This window comes from Vombatus ursinus, unplaced genomic scaffold (genome assembly GCF_900497805.2).
Source record: "Vombatus ursinus unplaced genomic scaffold, bare-nosed wombat genome assembly UNPS02014773.1, whole genome shotgun sequence".
Taxonomy (NCBI): domain Eukaryota; kingdom Metazoa; phylum Chordata; class Mammalia; order Diprotodontia; family Vombatidae; genus Vombatus; species Vombatus ursinus.
The window spans coordinates 24310452-24330054 of NW_020954551.1; the positions used below are offsets into that span (position 1 = coordinate 24310452).

At 35.0% G+C, this 19603-nt stretch overlaps 1 protein-coding gene across 1 annotated transcript in view; it reads left to right on the top strand.

Moving 5' to 3' along the window:
- The window catches only part of LOC114044482 (contactin-6-like), a 333761-nt gene that overhangs the window by 115603 nt on the left and 198555 nt on the right, over positions 1 to 19603 (top strand). Inside the window, 2 exon segments of the mRNA XM_027863984.1 lie at positions 2124 to 2327; positions 3853 to 3955. Coding sequence (XP_027719785.1) covers positions 2124 to 2327; positions 3853 to 3955 — 307 coding nt within the window.

Here is a 19603-nt window from a genome sequence, read left to right on the forward strand (position 1 = left end):
GTTTTCTAATTTTTCATTCTTTTGGATTTGTTTTACAGTGTCTTGATTTCTCATAAAGTCACTAGCTTCCAATTGCTCTATTCTAATTCTTAAGGAAGTATTTTCTTCAGTAATCTTTTAGACTTCCTTTTCCATTTGGCCAATTTTGCTTTTTAGGGCATTCTTCTCCTCATTGGCTTTTTCGATCTCTTTTGCCATTTGGGTTAGGCTATTTTTTAAGGTGTTATTTTCTTCAGTATTTTTTGGGTCTCCTTTAGCAAGCTGTTGACTTGTTTTTCATGATTTTCTTGCATCACTCTCAGTTTTTCCTCTACTTCTCTTCCTTGCTTCTCAAAATCCCTTTTGAGCTCTTCCAAGGCCTGGGAGTGATTCATATTTTTCTTGGAGGCTTTGGATGTAGGAGCTTTGGCTTTGTTGTCTTCTTGTGATTGTATGTTTTGATCTTCTTTGTCACCAAAGTAAGATTCTATGGTCTGATTCTTTTTAAACTGCTTGCTCATGCTCCCAGACAATTACTTGAGTTATAAACTCTTTGTTAAGGTAGGGGTCTGTTTCCAATGTGGATAATGTACTATCTCCAGCTTCAGGGGTTTTGTGTAGCCCTTTTCAGAGATAATTCTAGAGACCTGTAAATTTTCAGTTCTTCCAAGGTGATATGATCAAAGGCAAGGTATTTACTTCTTTCCTTGCCTGGGCTCTAATCTATGAATGACCACAAGCACTCTTTTCTGCCTTGGAACTGCGAGAAAGATTCCTTCTCCAATGCCACCACAAGCTCCACCATGCCAGCACTCCTCCTTGCCCCAGGATTGCCACTCAGAACTGTGACCCAGATCCAAGCACAGGCAAAGCAAGACAATACTTCCTCAGCACCAGTAAAGAGATCCCTGCAATCCCCCTCTGATCCTCCACTTGATTCCCCTTCAGTCTGTGGGCCAGAAGCTCCAGAAGCAGCCACTACCCTGGGGCTGCATCATGACTGGGGCTGGGACCTAGCTTCTCTCTCACCACAAACAAATTTTTCCTGCTGACCTTCTAAGTTATCTTTTTGTATTTGTGGGTTGAGAAGTTGGAAACCACCACAGCAACTTTGATTCAGTCCACTAAGTTGTGCTCCAGATTTGCTGAGGCCTGTTTTGCCTGTGCACCCATGCTTTAGTGTGTTTCTCTCCCAGCCTGGTGTGATAGACCTTTATAATCAACCTTACAGGTTGTCTTGGGCTAGAAATTTCTTTCACACTGTCTTTTTGTGGGTTCTGCTGCTCTAGAATTTGTTTAGAGCCATTTTTTACAGGTATTTAGAGGGGTTTGGGGGAGAGCTCAAGGAAGCCATTGCTTATACTCCGCCATTTTGGCTCTGCTGCTCTCATATGAATCTTAAGATGCCATACACATTTTCTCTCATGATTCCTTCATTTCTTCTTCCCCAGTGAGAACTTACTTTTCAGTAAGTTTTTAAGATTTTACATGATTAATACTGGTACAAAGGATATTCAGCTTTTATTCAGTTACTTCAAAACCATTTAGAGTATAAGTACGAAGCCGATTCCAAATTGAAAATTAAATATTTAAAATCTATTTTCATCCATCTTTGGCTTCAGATTTTATTTTTTCTGTATTTATTTTAGGCCCTCCTCCTCTTCCTGTCATCTTTCTAATCTCAGTTAATCAAAAAAGATATATTAAACACCAAGAGATAGCATGATATATTATAGTGAGCCTTGTTTTTATTCTCAAGAAAAGATAGGTTCAAGTCCTTTTTCAGATACATACTGACTGTGACCTTGCCCAAGCAACTTAACATTTCAATGCCTTAGAAATTGTACTAACACTAAAAATTACATAGTAGATGCTGAAATATAATCATAAAGGAAATTTGTTGATTAACAGTCCTACAACAATGAAAACATAGATCTGGTCCTGCCTGTCCTAAATATGCCATGCCTGTCTCACCTTCAGCCCCTGTTTTATGCCTAATCCCTAGAAGAAAAATATGGAGAGATAAGGCAGATGGTACAAAGAATGTTAAAATCAGAAACTGTAAATAATTTAAAATTTTTATTGAGGATTTACTTTTGCTCAATAAACTATGATAGATGCTATAAGCATTTCCTATTTTTCAGATGCATATTATGCTTGGACCTTCAATGACCATACCTTACCTGTCCAGGAGAATAGTAGGAGGTTTATCTCTCAAGCCACAGGAAACCTATATATCGCAAAAGTGCAGCCATCAGATGTGGAAAATTACACTTGCTTTGTAACAAACATGGAAGCCCAAAAATGTATCCGGGGGCCACCGACTCCATTAGTGCTATGCGGTGATGGTAAGATAATAAACATCTTTTTTTTTTTATTTTCTATTAGAACCTTGGAAAATGAAAGTTCCCATGAAGAAAACAATGTACACAAGTCACAGCTCAAAGTCCTTTAGGTATCACCTCTTTCTTTTCAGTGCTTTTCTCCTTTTCTTATAGTATAGACACTTGACCAGTTAAAAGGAAAAGGAAAGTTCAGATTCAAGATTAATGAAAGCATGTTATATATAAAAAAAATGCAAAAGCAAATTAAATAACTATATGCCAAAGGAAGAAAAAAAAACAAAGCAAAAACAATTGTTCAGATTAATTTATTGCTCTAAGAAAAGCATACATTCAGACTATACTTTGACAAATTTTATAACCATCAGTAAAGTCATGGTTGATATGTGATTCAAAGACCTAGGAAATCTAAGAGACTTGCCGAAGTAGGGAAAAACAACAACACCCAATTGACTCCTTAATTAAATGTTCTCAGTAGGAAATGTAGAGCTAGAGAGACCGTTGGTAAAGTTTGTGATTAGAGATTGCATTTAAATTGTAAACCCTCACACTGTTTTCAAAGCAGTTAAAAAGAGCAGGGAGCATTTGAAATATGATAAGTGTAAATTCTCAGCTGGGAATCTTCATCTTGCATTTCTTGTAACACACTTTTATTGACCTTTGTGATCACTGATGTCTCCAAATAATCTTAAAATGCATCTTTCACTCACTTGATTTACAGGATTAGTTCTTAAACATTTCATTTTCCTTTCCCATTAGTTGAAGTTCTTGTGGGTCCTTGAGGAAGGACTAACCTAATAGCCCATATAGCAGCTATTCAGTTAGTTTGTTTTTTTCCTATATTTTACTTTTTTCCTTCCTACCATACCATTCAATTTAATGTCCTACATTTTCTACTCTATGTTCCCTTCACTATAAGCCTATAATAAAATTCCATATAAATTAAGTACAGTAAACTTTATGACATAATTTTTTTAAAAAGTATCCATTTTGTGGGAGTGGCTTTCTCCACTTCACATAGGAGTTCATTGTGCATAAGAACAATTCTCTTCAATATAACATACCTATAGAAAGTTGTAGGAGAGCTGAATCAAGTTGAATCCTGCGATATCATGAAAGTTCCTTCCTTCCTTTCTTCCTTCCTTCCTTCTTTATTTCATTCTTTCCTTCCTTCTTTTCTGCATTGCTTTCACCTTCCTTCCTTCCTCTTTTTCCTTCCATCTTTCTTTCTTTCTTTTTTTCTTTCTTTCTTTTTTCTCTTTCTTTTTCCTTCTCCTCTTCCTTTGTCTTCTGTATTTGATTTTACTTTTTATTCATAATTCCTCATTTTAAATTCTTGTTTATCTCTTTCATAACATAAAATGAGATAATAGAAATTTTAAAAAAACTCTAAAAATAATACTTGTTTATATGGAAATCACAATGTTTAGATTATAGTAAATTGAAACTCACATTTTACTGCATATGAAACCTCTGTTCTGATCTCCAGGAACGATACAACTGGAGTGCTAGCTGTTTTGATGTTTAACAGGTGTGATGGGGGAGTATGAACCAAAGATTGAAGTATGTTTTCCTGAAACAATGCAAGCAGTGAAAGGTTCAGCTGTAAAATTGGAATGTTTTGCTCTTAGAAAGTAAGGTTCTTTCATTTCCCCTAATTTATATGTTTCCTGCTTCATCAAAACTTTTTTTTTCTTCTCAGTCATGTCTCTAAATAAATTGCAGAATTAAGTTAATAAATCTATTCATTCAAAAAAAGCATTATTAAATGTCTAATCGATACTGTCTTAAGAGAGGCAAATAATAAGAGGAAAAAAATGACAATATCTGCCTCCAAAGAATTTAAATCCTGTTGGTTGGGACAGAACAGGAACATAGAGAGGGATATACACAGACACACACATAGGTATATAAATTATATACACACATATATACATAACATATATTTAAGATGTTTCAGAAAATCAGTATATTCTACTTGAAACTAAATATTTCTGATACCCTACAATTAGGACTTTCCTTTCTCCCCTCAATATAGATATACACATAAATATATGTGTGTAAGTGTGCATGTTTGTATGTTTGTAGTTGTTCAGTTGTTTTCAGTCATGCCTGACTCCTCCAGACCCCATTTCAGGTTTTCTTGGCCAAAAAGCAAACACTGGAATGGCTTGCCATGTCCTTCTCCAACTCATTTTACAAATGAGGAAACTGGGGCAACTGGGATTGACACAGGTTCACATAGCTAGTAAGTGTCTGAGGCAGGATTTGAGCTCAGGAAGAGGAGTCTTTCTGATTCCAGGCCCAATGCTCTATTCACTGTGCCAACTAGCTGCCCTCCATAAAGCCAATAATACACGTGCCTATAATAATATAATACAAGTATGTACATATATACTTACACACATATCTTATCTCTTTAAAGCATAATCTTTTCATTTTAGAAGAGCATTTCAAGGGGAGCATTGAACTTATATAGAGTAGTGGATGAAATCACTAAGCCTTCCAAGTCACCCTTCATTACATGTCCTGCTGTAATCATCCAGAAATGCATTGTTTATAGTGTCTGATTGCTTAATCAATCAGTAGGCTTATACATGATAAAGCTGTACTGTTAATTCTGAAAATAAGGCTAATTAAATGCCATTGTTCATAATTAAAATTGAGCAGAACCTTCCTGTGGTAATAGAGGTATCTGGTTGCTTTTCGATGGTATTTTCAGCAGAATGAACCTTTTTTCAGGAAAAAAATTAAAAGTTGTTACTTAAAACAAGAAAACATCTATGTTTCTGGACTCAATATTTAAAGTATTTTTTTTTCTTTTCCTGCTGATTTATTGGTAGCACTAGAGATAATACTTTTTTTTTTAAACTGGTTCTCGCGATTTATGATTTCATCACTGTGTGCAGAGGTGGAAACCTGTTACATTACAATCTTTCTGGCCCTCATCTGTGCTTTTCTTTCCCTTTACGTTTGTCCTTAAATCTTTGAAAAAGTAGTGAAATCACTCATTTTAATTTTTTGGGGAGGTTGTTAATGTCTTAGAGATACCAGTGATGTGTCACCCATCTACTATCTATGTACATAACTATCAAAACAATATCTGTTTTGGAGTTAGAAGACCTTGGTTCTAATCCTGGCTCTTCTAATGACTATTACGTGACCTCAGGTAGTTCAGCTAACTTTCTAGACTGCAGTTACCTCTGTTGTTGTCTATAGTATTGGAATAAATCTTATCTGATATCCCTTCAGATTCTTAATACTATAATCTTATCATGCCATCACTACTGGCCCAATTCTTGCTTAGAGGCAGCTAACAATATAATGGATAAAGCACTAAGCGTGGAGTCAGGAAATTGTTGTTCAGTCATTTCAGTTGTATCTGACTCTTCATGAGCCTGTTTGGGTTTTTCTTGGCAAATATGCTGGAGTGGTTTTCCATTTCTTTCTCCAGCTCATTTTACAGATGAGGAATTGAGGTAAACAGAGTAAAGTGACTTATGTAGGGTCACAAAGTTGGTATCTGAGGCTGGATTTGACCTCAGGAAAATGAGTCTTCTGGACTCCAGGCCTGACACTCAGGAAGATGAGTTCAAATCTGGTTTCAGAAGATTACTAACTGTGTGACTTTGGGCAATTAACTTGTGTTTGCCTCTGCTTCCTCAACTACAAAATATGCATAGTAATAGCATCTACCTTTCAGGGTTGTATTGAGAATCAAATGAGAATAGATAGAGAGATAGATAGATAGATAGAGATATATAGATATATGGACATAGATATAGATATAAACACACACATCTGTGCGTGTGTGTTTGTGTGTGTGTGTGTATCCCTGTGTGTGTGTGTGTGTGTGTGTGTGTATTCCATGATAAAGAAGCATATTGTAGCTTAGGCAAGATAAGGTTATATTATATTTTATGGAAATAGACAGTTTGGGACCATTCATGGTATTATACACTTTTTCAGGCATATTTTGGTAGGATCTTCAATTCTTTTTCAGCTAAGGAAATTATATATCTGCAATATCTGTCCAAATTATTTAATTAAATGTATTAATTTGATGGACTGACCATCGTAGTACACTTCTATACTAGTGAAATAGCCTTTTTCATCTACTTTTGCTTTAAAAAGTGGATAAATCTATATCTTTAATATAATTATGAATTTCATATTTTCATCAGAACAATACAAGCCTGCATAGCTATAAGGAAAACTTTTTTTCAAAGATCTACAGAATGTTGATATCCCATAAGCCACTCTGCAGGATACATAGTCACAATGTAAGCCAGGGGCATGAAAGCTGTCTTATATAAATTCTAAACAACATTTTTCCCATTGATATTGGGTTCTTCTGAAGACTCATTAAATATAATTTCATATTGATTCTATAAAGCCAATCAAAAATATAAAACCTGTAAAGAATGGTATAGAAAGACAAAGGAAGTGAAAGATGAAAGCAGGTAGTTTGTACTTTGTGTTGTATTTCTGAATACATACGCTTGATTAAAAAAAAAAAACATTCTTCCTTAATGCTGACATAAAATTCAGGAATAGTAATCTATTCCCTAAAAGTCAGAGATTTCCTATGAAACACTAATCATACAATTAGATAAATGTGTTGGTAACTTCAACTAATATTAGTTACTAAATAAATTATTTTGGCTATAAATATTTTATGAGTTAGAAAGATCATACGTCTCCCTTTTATATCATAGTGCTGGGCACACAGTAAGCATACAATAAATATTTGTGGATTGATTAATTCATCAAAAATGATAAATGAAAACTTTAAATCATTGGATTCAGGATACCCAATTTACATTCATGAATTGTTATTACTTTCAAGCTTTCTCAAATATTAAAAGCTTGTAATATCTGAGTCTCTTCAATTAGGACCTCTCAGAGTTAGAAAATGTTTAACATCATTACATCCTTGATACTTTAAAATTATATATCACTATGTCATTATTATATTATTATTTATTATTATCATCTCATATTTTAAGGGCTTCATATAGAAAGATTTTCAGGATAAATTAGTTTTAATATCAATCTTTAATGTTTCATGTTTTATGAATTGTTGCATATGTAGATAAAAGTATTGCTTTTTGCAACTGAATAAGTTCATAAATATACATGCTCATCTTCTGTAGACTTCCTAAAACCATATTCAGACCAAGTTTAGCAGCTGATAGGACAGTGAGGATGAAACATAGAATATCTTCTTCTGCCGCCGAGAGGAACTCTACCATCAGAGCTGTATGTTTTGAAAGCTGTTCAATTCATGCAGTTTGGAATTATGCATGTTTCAAAGGAAGATAGTTATGTAAAATGTTATTCCTAATTTTTACTGAATGGATATTATATTCAGATAGTTGTGATGACCATTTTTGCCTTCATAGATATTCCCATTCAAATCCAGTTTATTTGTGACATTCTTAAGCTATTTGGGGATTTGTATTTGTGGTATAGATATTTGCCATTGACTGTTTAGTAAATGATAGCAATCATCTTGTGCATAATTCTATTTAACCTATTATATCTCTTTATGAATTTACCAGATCCTTAAAAAATCTACCATTATGTGTTGCACAATATTTATTGTTTCATTTCATGATCTGCATTGATTAATAAGTCTAGTCAGAGATAGAGAATCAAACAAAACTGAATTCAAACTTCACAGAACAAATCCCTTTAATAAAAGGTTTAGTACTGTAAAACTTGGACTCAGTCAAAAGACCATTCCCAAGGACCTAGAAGGACACATGTGGCCTCATGGCCACAGGTTCTCTACCCCTGGACTTAACTCCTTAAGGATAAAATCTCTGTTATTCACAATGGTAATAATCTGGTGCAGAATCGCTGCCGTAAATCTCCCTGTTGTCTAAATATGCACATGTAACTGATATTTTGGTTGGATGTTTCCTTGTCAATATTTCAAGGTGAGTTTATGTAGACATCACCCTTGGAGGACTTGTTGATTGTATATATGCATTTGAGCTATTTCAGAGGCAATTTCTGGAGAAAAACCCATTCTAAATTTTTCCAAACAATCCAATGACATATACCTACCATCAGCCCTTACTGTTGCAATATGACTTAAGGTGCGATTTTTGCTGCTGTTGTTGTAATCAGTGTCATCTGTGCTGTTGTTGACTTGGTTGAACAGCTTCAAAGCAAGCAAAGCCTCAAAGCATGTTCTACACTAATTATCAAGATCACCATTTTAAATATAAACATCTCATTTTGCATTGCTTTTCAATGGGTTTTATATTGAAATTAAACTGTGACAAAATACTTCCTTGCTATTAACATTCTCTGGATTATTGAATAGAGGAAAAATAACTGCTATTAAAGTTTAAGGAAAGTATTTGGATGTAAATTCATCCTCCGCAGGCTCACTGAAAGTATCCTAGGTATAACTGACTGGACGGTAGGGATTACTACTATTGTCTTGTAATTATTACTGTTAGCTTCCCAATTTTTTGATAGCTTTTTGATAGAGTTAAGCAAAAAATGTTCCTAGGGAAAACTGAGTAATATTTTGCACCTTATGGATCTGCAGAATATTATACTATTAAATTAAATTAAATTAAATTAAATCACTAATACATTTTATTTCTTAGTTATTGCAATTTGGTAAGAAATTTGGGATGTAATCTCACCTTCTCTAGTATAATTGAAAACAAGAAAACTTCAATGGACTGAAAATCCCTAAGAGCAGAAACTATCTTACTTTCCTTTGTATTCTAAGCTTTTCATACAATAGCTGTTAGATAGGAGAAGAATAAGTAATACTTTTGGCTGAAAATTTTGGCACTCTCTAGGAGCATACAAGAAAGCTGGGTTGATACAAATCTCATTCTGTCTGTGCAAGGTCTTGTCCTCTGCTAGCAATCTATATGTTGAAAGCATTTTGTTTGAGTAGTTTTAAGATTTAAATTATTTGGGATATATTGTTATTAAGCTTTTTTAATGGATTGATATTATGTCCAAATGATTATGAAAAACAATTTGATCTGGGATGATGGTTTGATTTCAATTTAGCTTATTGAGTTCTTTAAAAAAAATGTTCAGTTGCTTGTGGTCTTTTTTTGTCATATCACAATTTACTCTTAATCAGCAATTCATGTCTTGTTATCTATTCATAGAAGCTACATTTTCAGACTCTTCAGTGATGTTTTGTACTTTGAAAATTATTTTTATTTCATTAGATTATTTCCCAATTACATGTAAAAAACATTAATGGTCACTTAAAAATGTGTTCCAAATTCTCTCCTTCAGTTCCATGCCTCCTCCCTCCTTTGGAAGGTAAGCAATTTAATTTCAATTATACATGTGAAGTCAAGCAAAATAAATTTTCATGTTAGCCATATAGCAAAAGAAAACACAAGCAATGTAAAATAATATAAATAAAGACAGTAAAATCTGCATTCAATGTTCATCAGTTATCTCTTTGGAAGTGGATATATCACATTTTTTTATCATGGGACTTAGGAACTTTCTTGGGTCATTGTCTTGATCACAGTAGCTAAGTCTTTCACAGCTGATTATCTTACTGACCCTCTAAGTGGCCTTTGGCATTGGTGGGTTAAGAAGTGTGGAAACTGCCATAGCTGCTCATGATTCAGCCCTCTGAGGCCTGCTCCAGGTTCACTGAGGCCTGTTTTGCCTGCCCAACCACACTGAACTGTATTTTTCTCCTAGCCCAGCATGATAGACCTTTCTAATCAACCATCCAGGTTGTTTCACTCTGCCTTTTTGTGGGTTCTTCTACTCTAGAATTTGTTTTTGTTTTTTTTTTAATTTTTTTTGTTTGTTGTGAAAAACTAATAATATTTCCCTTCATCTTGTCCCACCTCCCATTTATTCTATTCTCTCTTTTGACCCTGTCTCTCCTCAGAAGTGTTTGCTTCTGATTATCCCCTCCCCCAATCTGCCCTCCCCTTTATCATCCCCCTGTTCTCTTGTCCCCTTCCCCCCTTATTTTCCTTTAGGGTAAAATTGATTTCTATACCAAATTGTGTATGTTATTCCCTCCTTAAGTGAAATCCTATTAGAATAAGATTCACTCATTCCCTCTCACTTTCCCCATTTCCCTTCCACTGTAAAAGTCTTTTCTTGTCTGTTTCATGTGAGATAATTTACCCCATTCTACCTCTCACTTTCTCCTTCTCCCAGTATAATCCTCTCACCCTTTAAATTTATTTTTCAGATATCACACTTTCATCTTCAACTCACACTGTGCCATCTATCTATCTATCTATCCATCTACCTATCTATCTATCTATCTATCTATCTATCTATCTATCTATCTATCTATCTATCTATCCATCTAGTTAGCTAGCTAGCTATCTGTCTGTCTCTCTATCTATCTATACATACATATAATTTTTCCCTCACACTACCCTAATACTGATGAAGGACTCATGAGTTACAAGTATCATCTTTTCATGCAGGAATTTAAACCGTTCAACCTTAATAAGTCTCTTATGATTTCTCTTTCCTGTTTACCTCTTCATGTTTCACTTGAGTCTTGTATTTGAAAGTCAAATTTTCTATTCATCTCTGGTCTTTTCATCAAGTATGCTTGAAAGTCCCTTATTTCACTGAATGGCCATTTTTTACCCTGAAGGATTATATTCAGTTTTGCTGGGTAGGTGATTCTTGGTTATAATCCTATCTCCTTTTCCCTCTGTAATATTTTATTTTGTGCCCTGTGGTCCCTTAATGTAGAACCTGCTAAATCTTGTGTTATCCTGATTGTGTTTCCACAATACTTGAATTGTTTCTTTCTAGCTGCTTGCAATATTTTCTCCTTGACCTGAGACCTCTGTAATTTGTAGTTTTCTTTTGGGGATCTCTTTCAGGAGGTGATTGGTGGATTCTTTCCATTTCCATTTTGCCTTCTGGTTCTAAAATATCAGGGCAGTTTTACTTGACAATTTCTTTTTGTTTGTTTGTTCTTAAGCAATTAGGGTTAAGTAACTTGCCCAGGGTCACACAGCCAGTAAGTGTGAAGTGTTTGGTCTGAGGCTGGATTTGAACTCAGGTCCTCCTGAATTCAGGGCCAGTGCTCTATCCACTGGGCCACCTAGCTGCTCCTGACAATTTCTTGAAAGATGATGTTTAGGCTCTTTTTTTCATCATAGCTTTCAGATAGTCCAATAATTTTTAAATTCTCTCTCCTGGATCTATTTTCCAGGTCAGTTGTTTTTCCAATGAGATATTTTACATTGTTTTCTATTTTTTCATTCTTTTGGATTTGTTTTACAGTCTTCTGATTTCTCATAAAATCATTAGCTTCCAAGTGCTTCATTCTAAGTTTTAAGGAAATATTTTCTTCAGTAAGCTTTTGGACTTCCTTTTCCATTTGGACAATTTTGCTTTTTAGGACATTCTTCTCCTCATTGGCTTTTTGTTCTTCTTTTGCCCTTTGGGTTACGCTGTTTTTTAAGGTGTTATTTTCTTCAGTATTTTTTTGGGGTCTCCTTTAGCAAGCTGTTGACTTGTTTGTCATGATTTTCTAGCATCACTCTCAGTTTTTTCTCTACTTCTCTTACTTGCTTCTCAAAATCCTTTTTGAGCTCTTCCATGGCCTGGGACCAATCATATTTTTCTTGGAGGTTTTGGATATAGGAGCTTTAACTTTGTTGTCTTCTTCTGGTTGTATGTTTTGATCTTCTTTGTCACCAAAGTAAGATTCTATAGTCTGACTCTTTTTGTGCTGCTTGTTCATGATCCCAGCCAATTACTTGAGTTATAAACTCTTTGTTAAGGTAGGGGTCTGTTTCCAGTGTGGAGAATGTACTGTCCCAAATTTCAGGGGTTTTGTGAAGCTCTTTTCAGAGATACTTCTAGAGATCTTCAAATTTTCAATTCTTCCAAAGTGCTATGATCAAAGGTGAGGTGTTTACTCCTTTCCTGGCCTGTGTTCTGTTCTATGAGTGACCACAAGCTCTCTTTTCTGTCTTGGGACTGTGAGGAGGATTCTCTCTCCACTGCCACCACAAACTCCACCATGCCAGTGTTCCTCCTTGCCCCAGGACCAACACCCAGAACTGTGATGCAGATGCAAGCACAGACAAAGCAAGAGAATCCTGCACCAGAAGAGAGATCCCTGCAATCCCCCTCTCATCAGCCACTAGATTCCCCCTCAGTGTGTGGGCCAAAGAGCCTGGAAGCAACCACCACTTTGGGGCCAATCTCAGGGACTGGGGCTGAGATCATTGAGCTTCTCTCTCTCACCATAGACACAGACTTTTCCCATTGACCTTCTAAGTTTTCTTTGGTGTTCCTGGGTTGAGAAGCCTGGAAACCACCACAGCTGCCATGATTCAGTTCACTAAGGCCTGCTCCAGGTTTTCTGAGGCCTATTTTGCCTGTATACCCATACTTTACTGTGTTCCTCTCCCAGTCCGGCACGATATACCTTTCTTATCAGCCATCCAGGTTGCCTTAGGCTGGAAATTTCTTTCACTCTGTCTTTTTGTGAGTTCTGCTGCTTTAGAATTTGTTTAGAGCCATTTTTTATAGGTATTTGGAGGGGTTTGAGGAGAGCTCAAGCAAGTCACTGCTTTTACTGTGCCATCTTGGCACTGCTACTCACAGTTGATTATTCTTATAATATTGCCATTATTCTGTACAATGTTCTTCTGATTCTGCTCACTTCACCTTGCATTGGTTCATATAAGTCTTCCCAGGTATTTCTGAACCCATCCTGCTTGTCATTTCTCATAGCACAATAGTACTCCATAATACAAGTAAGTGGCACAGTAGATAGAGCTCTGATCCTGAATTCAGAAGACTTCTACCTGAGTTCAAATTTGATCTGATATACTTATTAGCTTTGTGACCCTAGACAACTCACTTAATCCTATTTTTCCTCAGTTTCCTCAACTATAAAATGAGTTGGAGAAGGAAATAGCAAACTACTCCAATATCTTTACCAAGAAAATCCCAAATGTGGTCATAAAGAGTTGGACATGACTAAAATGACTGAACAGAATAATTCCACCATAATCATAAATAACAACTTGTTCAGCCATACCGCAATTAATGGTGTCACCTCAATTTCCAACTCTTTGCCTCCACAAAAAAAGCTGCCATAATTTTTTTATGTAAATAGATGTTTCCCTCCCTCTTTTCTTTGATCTCTGGGATACAGACCTAGTAGCATTTCTGGGTCAAAGCAATTTACAGTTTTATTGCCCTTTGGACATAGTTCCAAATTGTTCTCCAGAATTATTGGATTAGTTCACAAGTATACCAACAGTGCATTAGATTGTCAATTTTTCCACATCCCCTCCAACATTTGTCCTTTTCCTTTTCTGTCATGTTAGAGAATCTGATAAAGGTGACGTGGCATCCCAGAGTTGTTTTAACTTTCATTTGTCTAATCAGTAATTCTTTAGAGCATTTTTTGTGTGAATACTGATAGATTTTTTTTATATTTGTTTTTTCTTCTGAAAATTACATGGTCATATCCTTTGAACATTTATCAACTGGGGGATGGCTCTTATTTTTTATAAATTGTTCTCAGTTTTTTATATATTTGAGAAATGAGGCTTTAATTAGAGAAACTTGCTCTAAATTCTCCTCCCCCAGTTTTGTTTTACTTCTAATTTTGGTTGAATTAGTTTTATGTTTTCAAAATCTTATTTTTTTAAAAATTTTATGTAATCAAAATTATCCCTTTTAATTCCTATGATCATTTCTATCTCTTGTGTGGTCATAACTCTTCCCTTATCCATAGATCTAATAGGTACATTTGTCTATGTTGCCCTAATTAACTCATACCATTCTTTATTTCTAAAGTATTACCTATTTTGACTTTATCTTGGTATATGATACGAAATGTTGGTCTATGCATAGTTTCTGCCAAACTACTTTCTAGTTTTCCTAGCAAATTTTTGTTAGATGTTGAGATTTTACCCTCAAAGATTGGATCTTTGGGTTTATCAAACACTAGGTTACCACAGTCATTTACTATTGTGTATTATGTACCTAATCTATTCCACTGATCCACCCTCTTATCTCTTAGCCACTACTAAATTATTTTGATGATTCCTGCTTTGTCATATAGTTTGAAATCTGGAAATGCTTGGCTACCTTCTTTAATTCCTTTTCTCTTTATTGATTCCCATAATATTTTTGAAATTGTGTTCTCCCAAATGAATTTTCTTACTATTTTTTTCTATTTCTATAAAATAATTTTTGGTAGTTTGACTTGTATGGCACAAAATAAGTAAATTAACTTCAGCAGAATTATTGTCTTTATTTTATTGATTCAACATACCCATATAATTTCTTGGCTTTTCTCGGGAGGTAGTCTCTCAAGGATTTTATATTATCTGCAATTTTTTTTTGAGGTAATAGAGTTAAGTAACTTGCCCAGGATCATACAACTAGTAAGTGTCTGAGGCTGGATTTGAACTAAGGTCCTCTTGATTCCAGGGCCAGTGCTCTGTCCTCTGTACCACTTAGCTGCCCCGTCTGCAATTATTTGAAATACAATTTCTCTTCTATCCTTTGCTTCTGGGTTTTGTTGGTACCATATAGAAATGTTGATAATTTATGTGGGTGTACTTTATGCCCTGCAAATTTCCTGAAGTTGTTGATTGTTTCATTTAGTTTTTAAGTTGATTCTCTAGAGTTCTGTAAATATACCATCATATCATCTGCAAAAAGTCACAGTTTTGTTTCCTCATTGCTAACAATAAATAATTAAATTAAATTAAAAAGTCAAATTGTACTTTTAAATAATTTATACATATTCTAAGTTGATTACTATATTGAGGTTAGTTAAGGATAACCATACTCTAACTTTTATTTGTTGTAGTAACAGTAATAGTAGTAGTAGGAGTAGGAGTAGGAGTAGTAGCAGCAGCAGTAGTAGCAGTAATGATGGTAGTAGCACTACTAGTGAATAGAACACTGAATGTTAGTAAGGTAAAGACTCAAAAGGTTGATATAATTAAAATGTGGTTGATGTGGGTCCTCATTGTTCTTGGCCAATTTTTCTCTTCTCCTGTCATCAACTTCATTTCATATTCCCCACCAGGAATGTTTAAAACTTGTTTCCTCTCTCATGATAATCCTGAGTATTCATTGATATCTACTCTCCATTCAAGGAAACTCCATTTACTTCAAATGATACCTGAGTTTTATCTTCTTCTTTCACTGTTCCTCAAATTTCCATTATTACTTTTCAAAATTTCTAAACCAAGGGTGGTCAATCTGTGACCTCAAGGCCACATGTGGCCCTCTAGGTTCTCAAGTGAGGCCCTTTGACTAAATCCAAACTTCACAAAACATATCCCCTTAATAAAAGGCTTTGTTCTGTAAAACTTGGACTCACTCAAAACACTGCACCCAAGAACCTAGAATGCCATGTGTGGCCTTGAGGCCACGGGTTCCCCATCCCTGAAAACATTCCTCTGATCACAGAAAAAACAGATACCCTAAGGCCCCATCCATCATGGGAGGTCCTGGATAAAACTCAGGTGGAAGTGGTACATAGAGAGAGCTTGTAGGATTTGGGTACATTCCACTGTGAGCTTGTATAAGAAAAGCATAGGATCCATTGCACATGGAAGAGTACTCATAAGCTCCATTGGACCTTCACCTCTGAAGGCTTGGGCAGCCACTTGTAGCATTTGCTGTCTAAACTCAATGGCACCCCCTGCTGCAAAGGTCAATTTTCCCAGTTGTATCTTTGATCAAATCACCTTACACTTGTTCCATTACTTTGCCCCAGAAATTATCCTCCATTCTTATGTGTCTCTATGTATTTTTTTCTTCTTCTATCTACTTTCCATATATTTGTAAACCTCCTCAAACTTCCATTCTCCTTTTCAAAGGAAAAAAATAATTGTTTGTAGGTACATACGTATGTGTGCACATACACACATATATGTATATATGTATACATGTATATATACACACATATATACATATGTATATGTATATGTATGTGTGTATGTGTGTATATATGCATATGTGTGTGTGTGTGTGTATATATATGTATATATATATGTATATATATGTTCTCTGGACATTTTTATGATCTTTTATCTTCCTGTACAACCTTGTGCCTCAGCTTTCTGTGTTGGGCAATGAGTTGTGTGGTGGCACAGCACTTGGATGAGAGCTTTACAGGCTAAGATGCTCTGAAGTCTTTAGCACTCTGACCTGAGTTGTCAGACATGATCCTGATGATCAGTACTCTAAAACTCAGAGATTCAAAGTGGGCTAACCTGAAGAAGTCTGTGCAAGGACCTAGGGGATATGGGGCAAGAATAAGTGGGGCAAGTGATCTCACTGAAAAGTGCAGTAGGGATGGAAATTGGCTCTACCTCTGGTACAGAGCTCCAATACAGCAATGAAAACTGAAGAGATGAGCAAGTCAAAGAAATCCCTCACCAGTGTAAAAAAATTATTATAATTCTCCCAAGTCCCCCAAGAAAAAGAAACTAACACTGTAAGTATTCTAAGCAAAGACTCAAAGGGAAAATGTTTTTTTTTCAAAAGGACTACATGAATATCTAGAAAAAATAATAGAGGATTGCACTATACCAGGGTGTTCCAACTTTTTTCAGTTCCCGAACCACATACATTTTGGCAAACCTCCCCATATCCCACTATTTACAGTGGAAGGAAATAAATTTTTGAGTTTATTGTGAAGAGACACAGAGATCAAATAAAGATTATGATATATTCCAATAGGATAGTATTATTATTTACCAATAATTCAACCTTCCCTCTTGGACAAGCTTCTTATATCTCTTAGACATATGGGTACCCCAAAGGGGAAGGAAGAGGTTCCCTGAAATTTGGACTAGATGTATTAAATCCTGTCCAGCTCTCAGTCTAGTTCTGTGATGCTATTTGCTTGGAAGTGGGGAAAAAAATTCCTTTTTGGCAATATAGGGAAGGTTTATGCGTCTTGAGATATATTATGAGTATAAGGAAAGAGGCATTTTTGTTATATTTATCAACAGTTCTTTGAATACAAATTGGATTATAGCTCAAACAGTGTGAAGGCACTGAGCCTTCTCTTACATTCCCCAAATTAAAGACTACCAACCAAGTTTTATCTCCTTCATATTACTAACGAGAGAAAAGCACGACATATCAGAAAGTGAAATAAATTATAAGGAAAATAAGTTTGAAAATGGCAGAGGCTGTTGAATACTCTCTCAAAGGAAATTCTACAATCTCATGTACTGGTTTGCATGTTTCTAGACAGAATACTTTTTTTTCCTGTTTTTTTTTCCCATAATTTTTCCATTAATGAAGAATACCATTTGCAATTGTATATGAAAATAGAGCCACTGACCCAGGGTCAGGAAAAGTTTGCATTTTCAGATTTTTTTTTTCTTTCCAAAAGTGAAGGATGGATTCGCACTGATTAATTGAAATATCTCACCTGGTTCTCCTTGTGGCAAAAAGTATCTTTGTCTGTGGTAGTGTTTATGTGTGTATATGTGTGTACATGTATGTGACCTTATCTTCATTAGCATTATACTCTACTTGAACTAACTAGACACAGACTAATTATTTATGAAAGAAAGAAAGAAAGAAGAAAGAAAGAAAGAAAGAAAGAAGAAAAAAGAAATAAGAAAGGAAAGAAAGCAAGCAGTTATAATGCTTCCCAGAGTACATGAATTGTTTGGGATGGTGACAATGATTTCTAAATTGCATTGTTTATATATGTTAAATGGTTTTTATTCTACATTTCCCTTCCTTTGAAGAGAGAAATAACATGTACCCTCTTTTGGTACTTAAGTCTCTAGAGGTGGGTAGTCTTTTGTGAGAAATAACTCACTCTGACTCAGGAGGGATGAAGTTAAAATATCAGTTTATTATGCAGTTGCAAAAGTGGATGTGTCCCATTGAATAGGCAACACACCATATGAAAGCAAAAGTTCACTATTTATTTCTAATCCCAGCTGCAAAGTCTCTCCTCTGTTTCCTCATTGGCTGATTACTCCAGTGTGCATGACTTTCCAATACACCTATTACAGGTCTAATCCTTGATATGTCTTCCCTCTTTCTTCACACATCACATGTTTAAAAAATGGAGTCTTAACCCTGCCCAGGAGTGGAGAAGTTAGTATTCATGAGCCTATTAAGCATGGTACTCTAAGTAAAGCCTAACTTTTGTCCTACTTACTGACTTCTACCAGCAAAAGAAGATAAGACCTGCTGTATCTCATTTTACTTAGTTACTTTTCAAGTGGTTGTTTCAATTTTGTGAAAATAAAAATTTTTGTCATATCTTTCGTCTCTTACACTCATTACTATTTTATTTCTTGACATGACCTCAAAAAGGAGTTTAAAATATTTTATTTTCCTTTGAATCAATCCAGTTGATTTTATTTATGTGGGATAGAGCAGGGTTTATTGTTGGAAAATATGATCAAAAACAAATATTATGTGATCTTTATGGTCCTTTCTAATCATGAGAGGCCATGGTTTTATGTATGGAACTAAATTATCTAGGACCTTGTTTTTAACAAATGGCTATATGATATTACACACTCACACACACACAGTAGTAATAGTAGTAGCAATTGTAACAATAGAAGTTATAGTAGTGGCAGTAGTAGTAGTAGCAGCAACAGTGCACTAATAGTATTGAGAAGAACATTTTTTTAATTTTCATAGATGATAGCTTGTCACACTGATAAAGTGCTTTTATATCTACAAGCACCATTCTAATCAAAACCCTACAAGGGAGGTAATAAAGTATTATCATCATTTTATAGATAGGAAATACCAAGGAAAGAATACTGGCTATAGAATAGGTTCAAATACAATTTTTGAAACCTTTGACTTTTGGCAAGCAATTAATCTCCCGGTAGATTATTTTCATCTGTAAAATGAAAGCGGTTACTTTAGAGTCCCTTCTAATATTTGGTATATATTCATATCATCCTAAGTTACTTGCTCAGTTTCAGTCAAGCAATTACGACAATGAAATTATTATAAATAGCTAGAATTTATATAACATTTTCAGTTTGTAAAATACTTTGATTATGTTATCTAATTTGAACCTCATGAAAACCCTGTAGGATAAGTGTCAGAACCAGAAAAATGAGCTGCATTTTTGTGACTTGGAATGTCACAGTCTTCTTAAGAACCTAGACTATTTCACATCTGAAGGGACAGAGGGAAAGAGAAAGGGAGTTCATTGATCTGATCAAAATAAAAATACATAAACTTTGAGAATTGGTGATTATAGCTAAGACACTAGTAGCTTCTTAATTTGACCA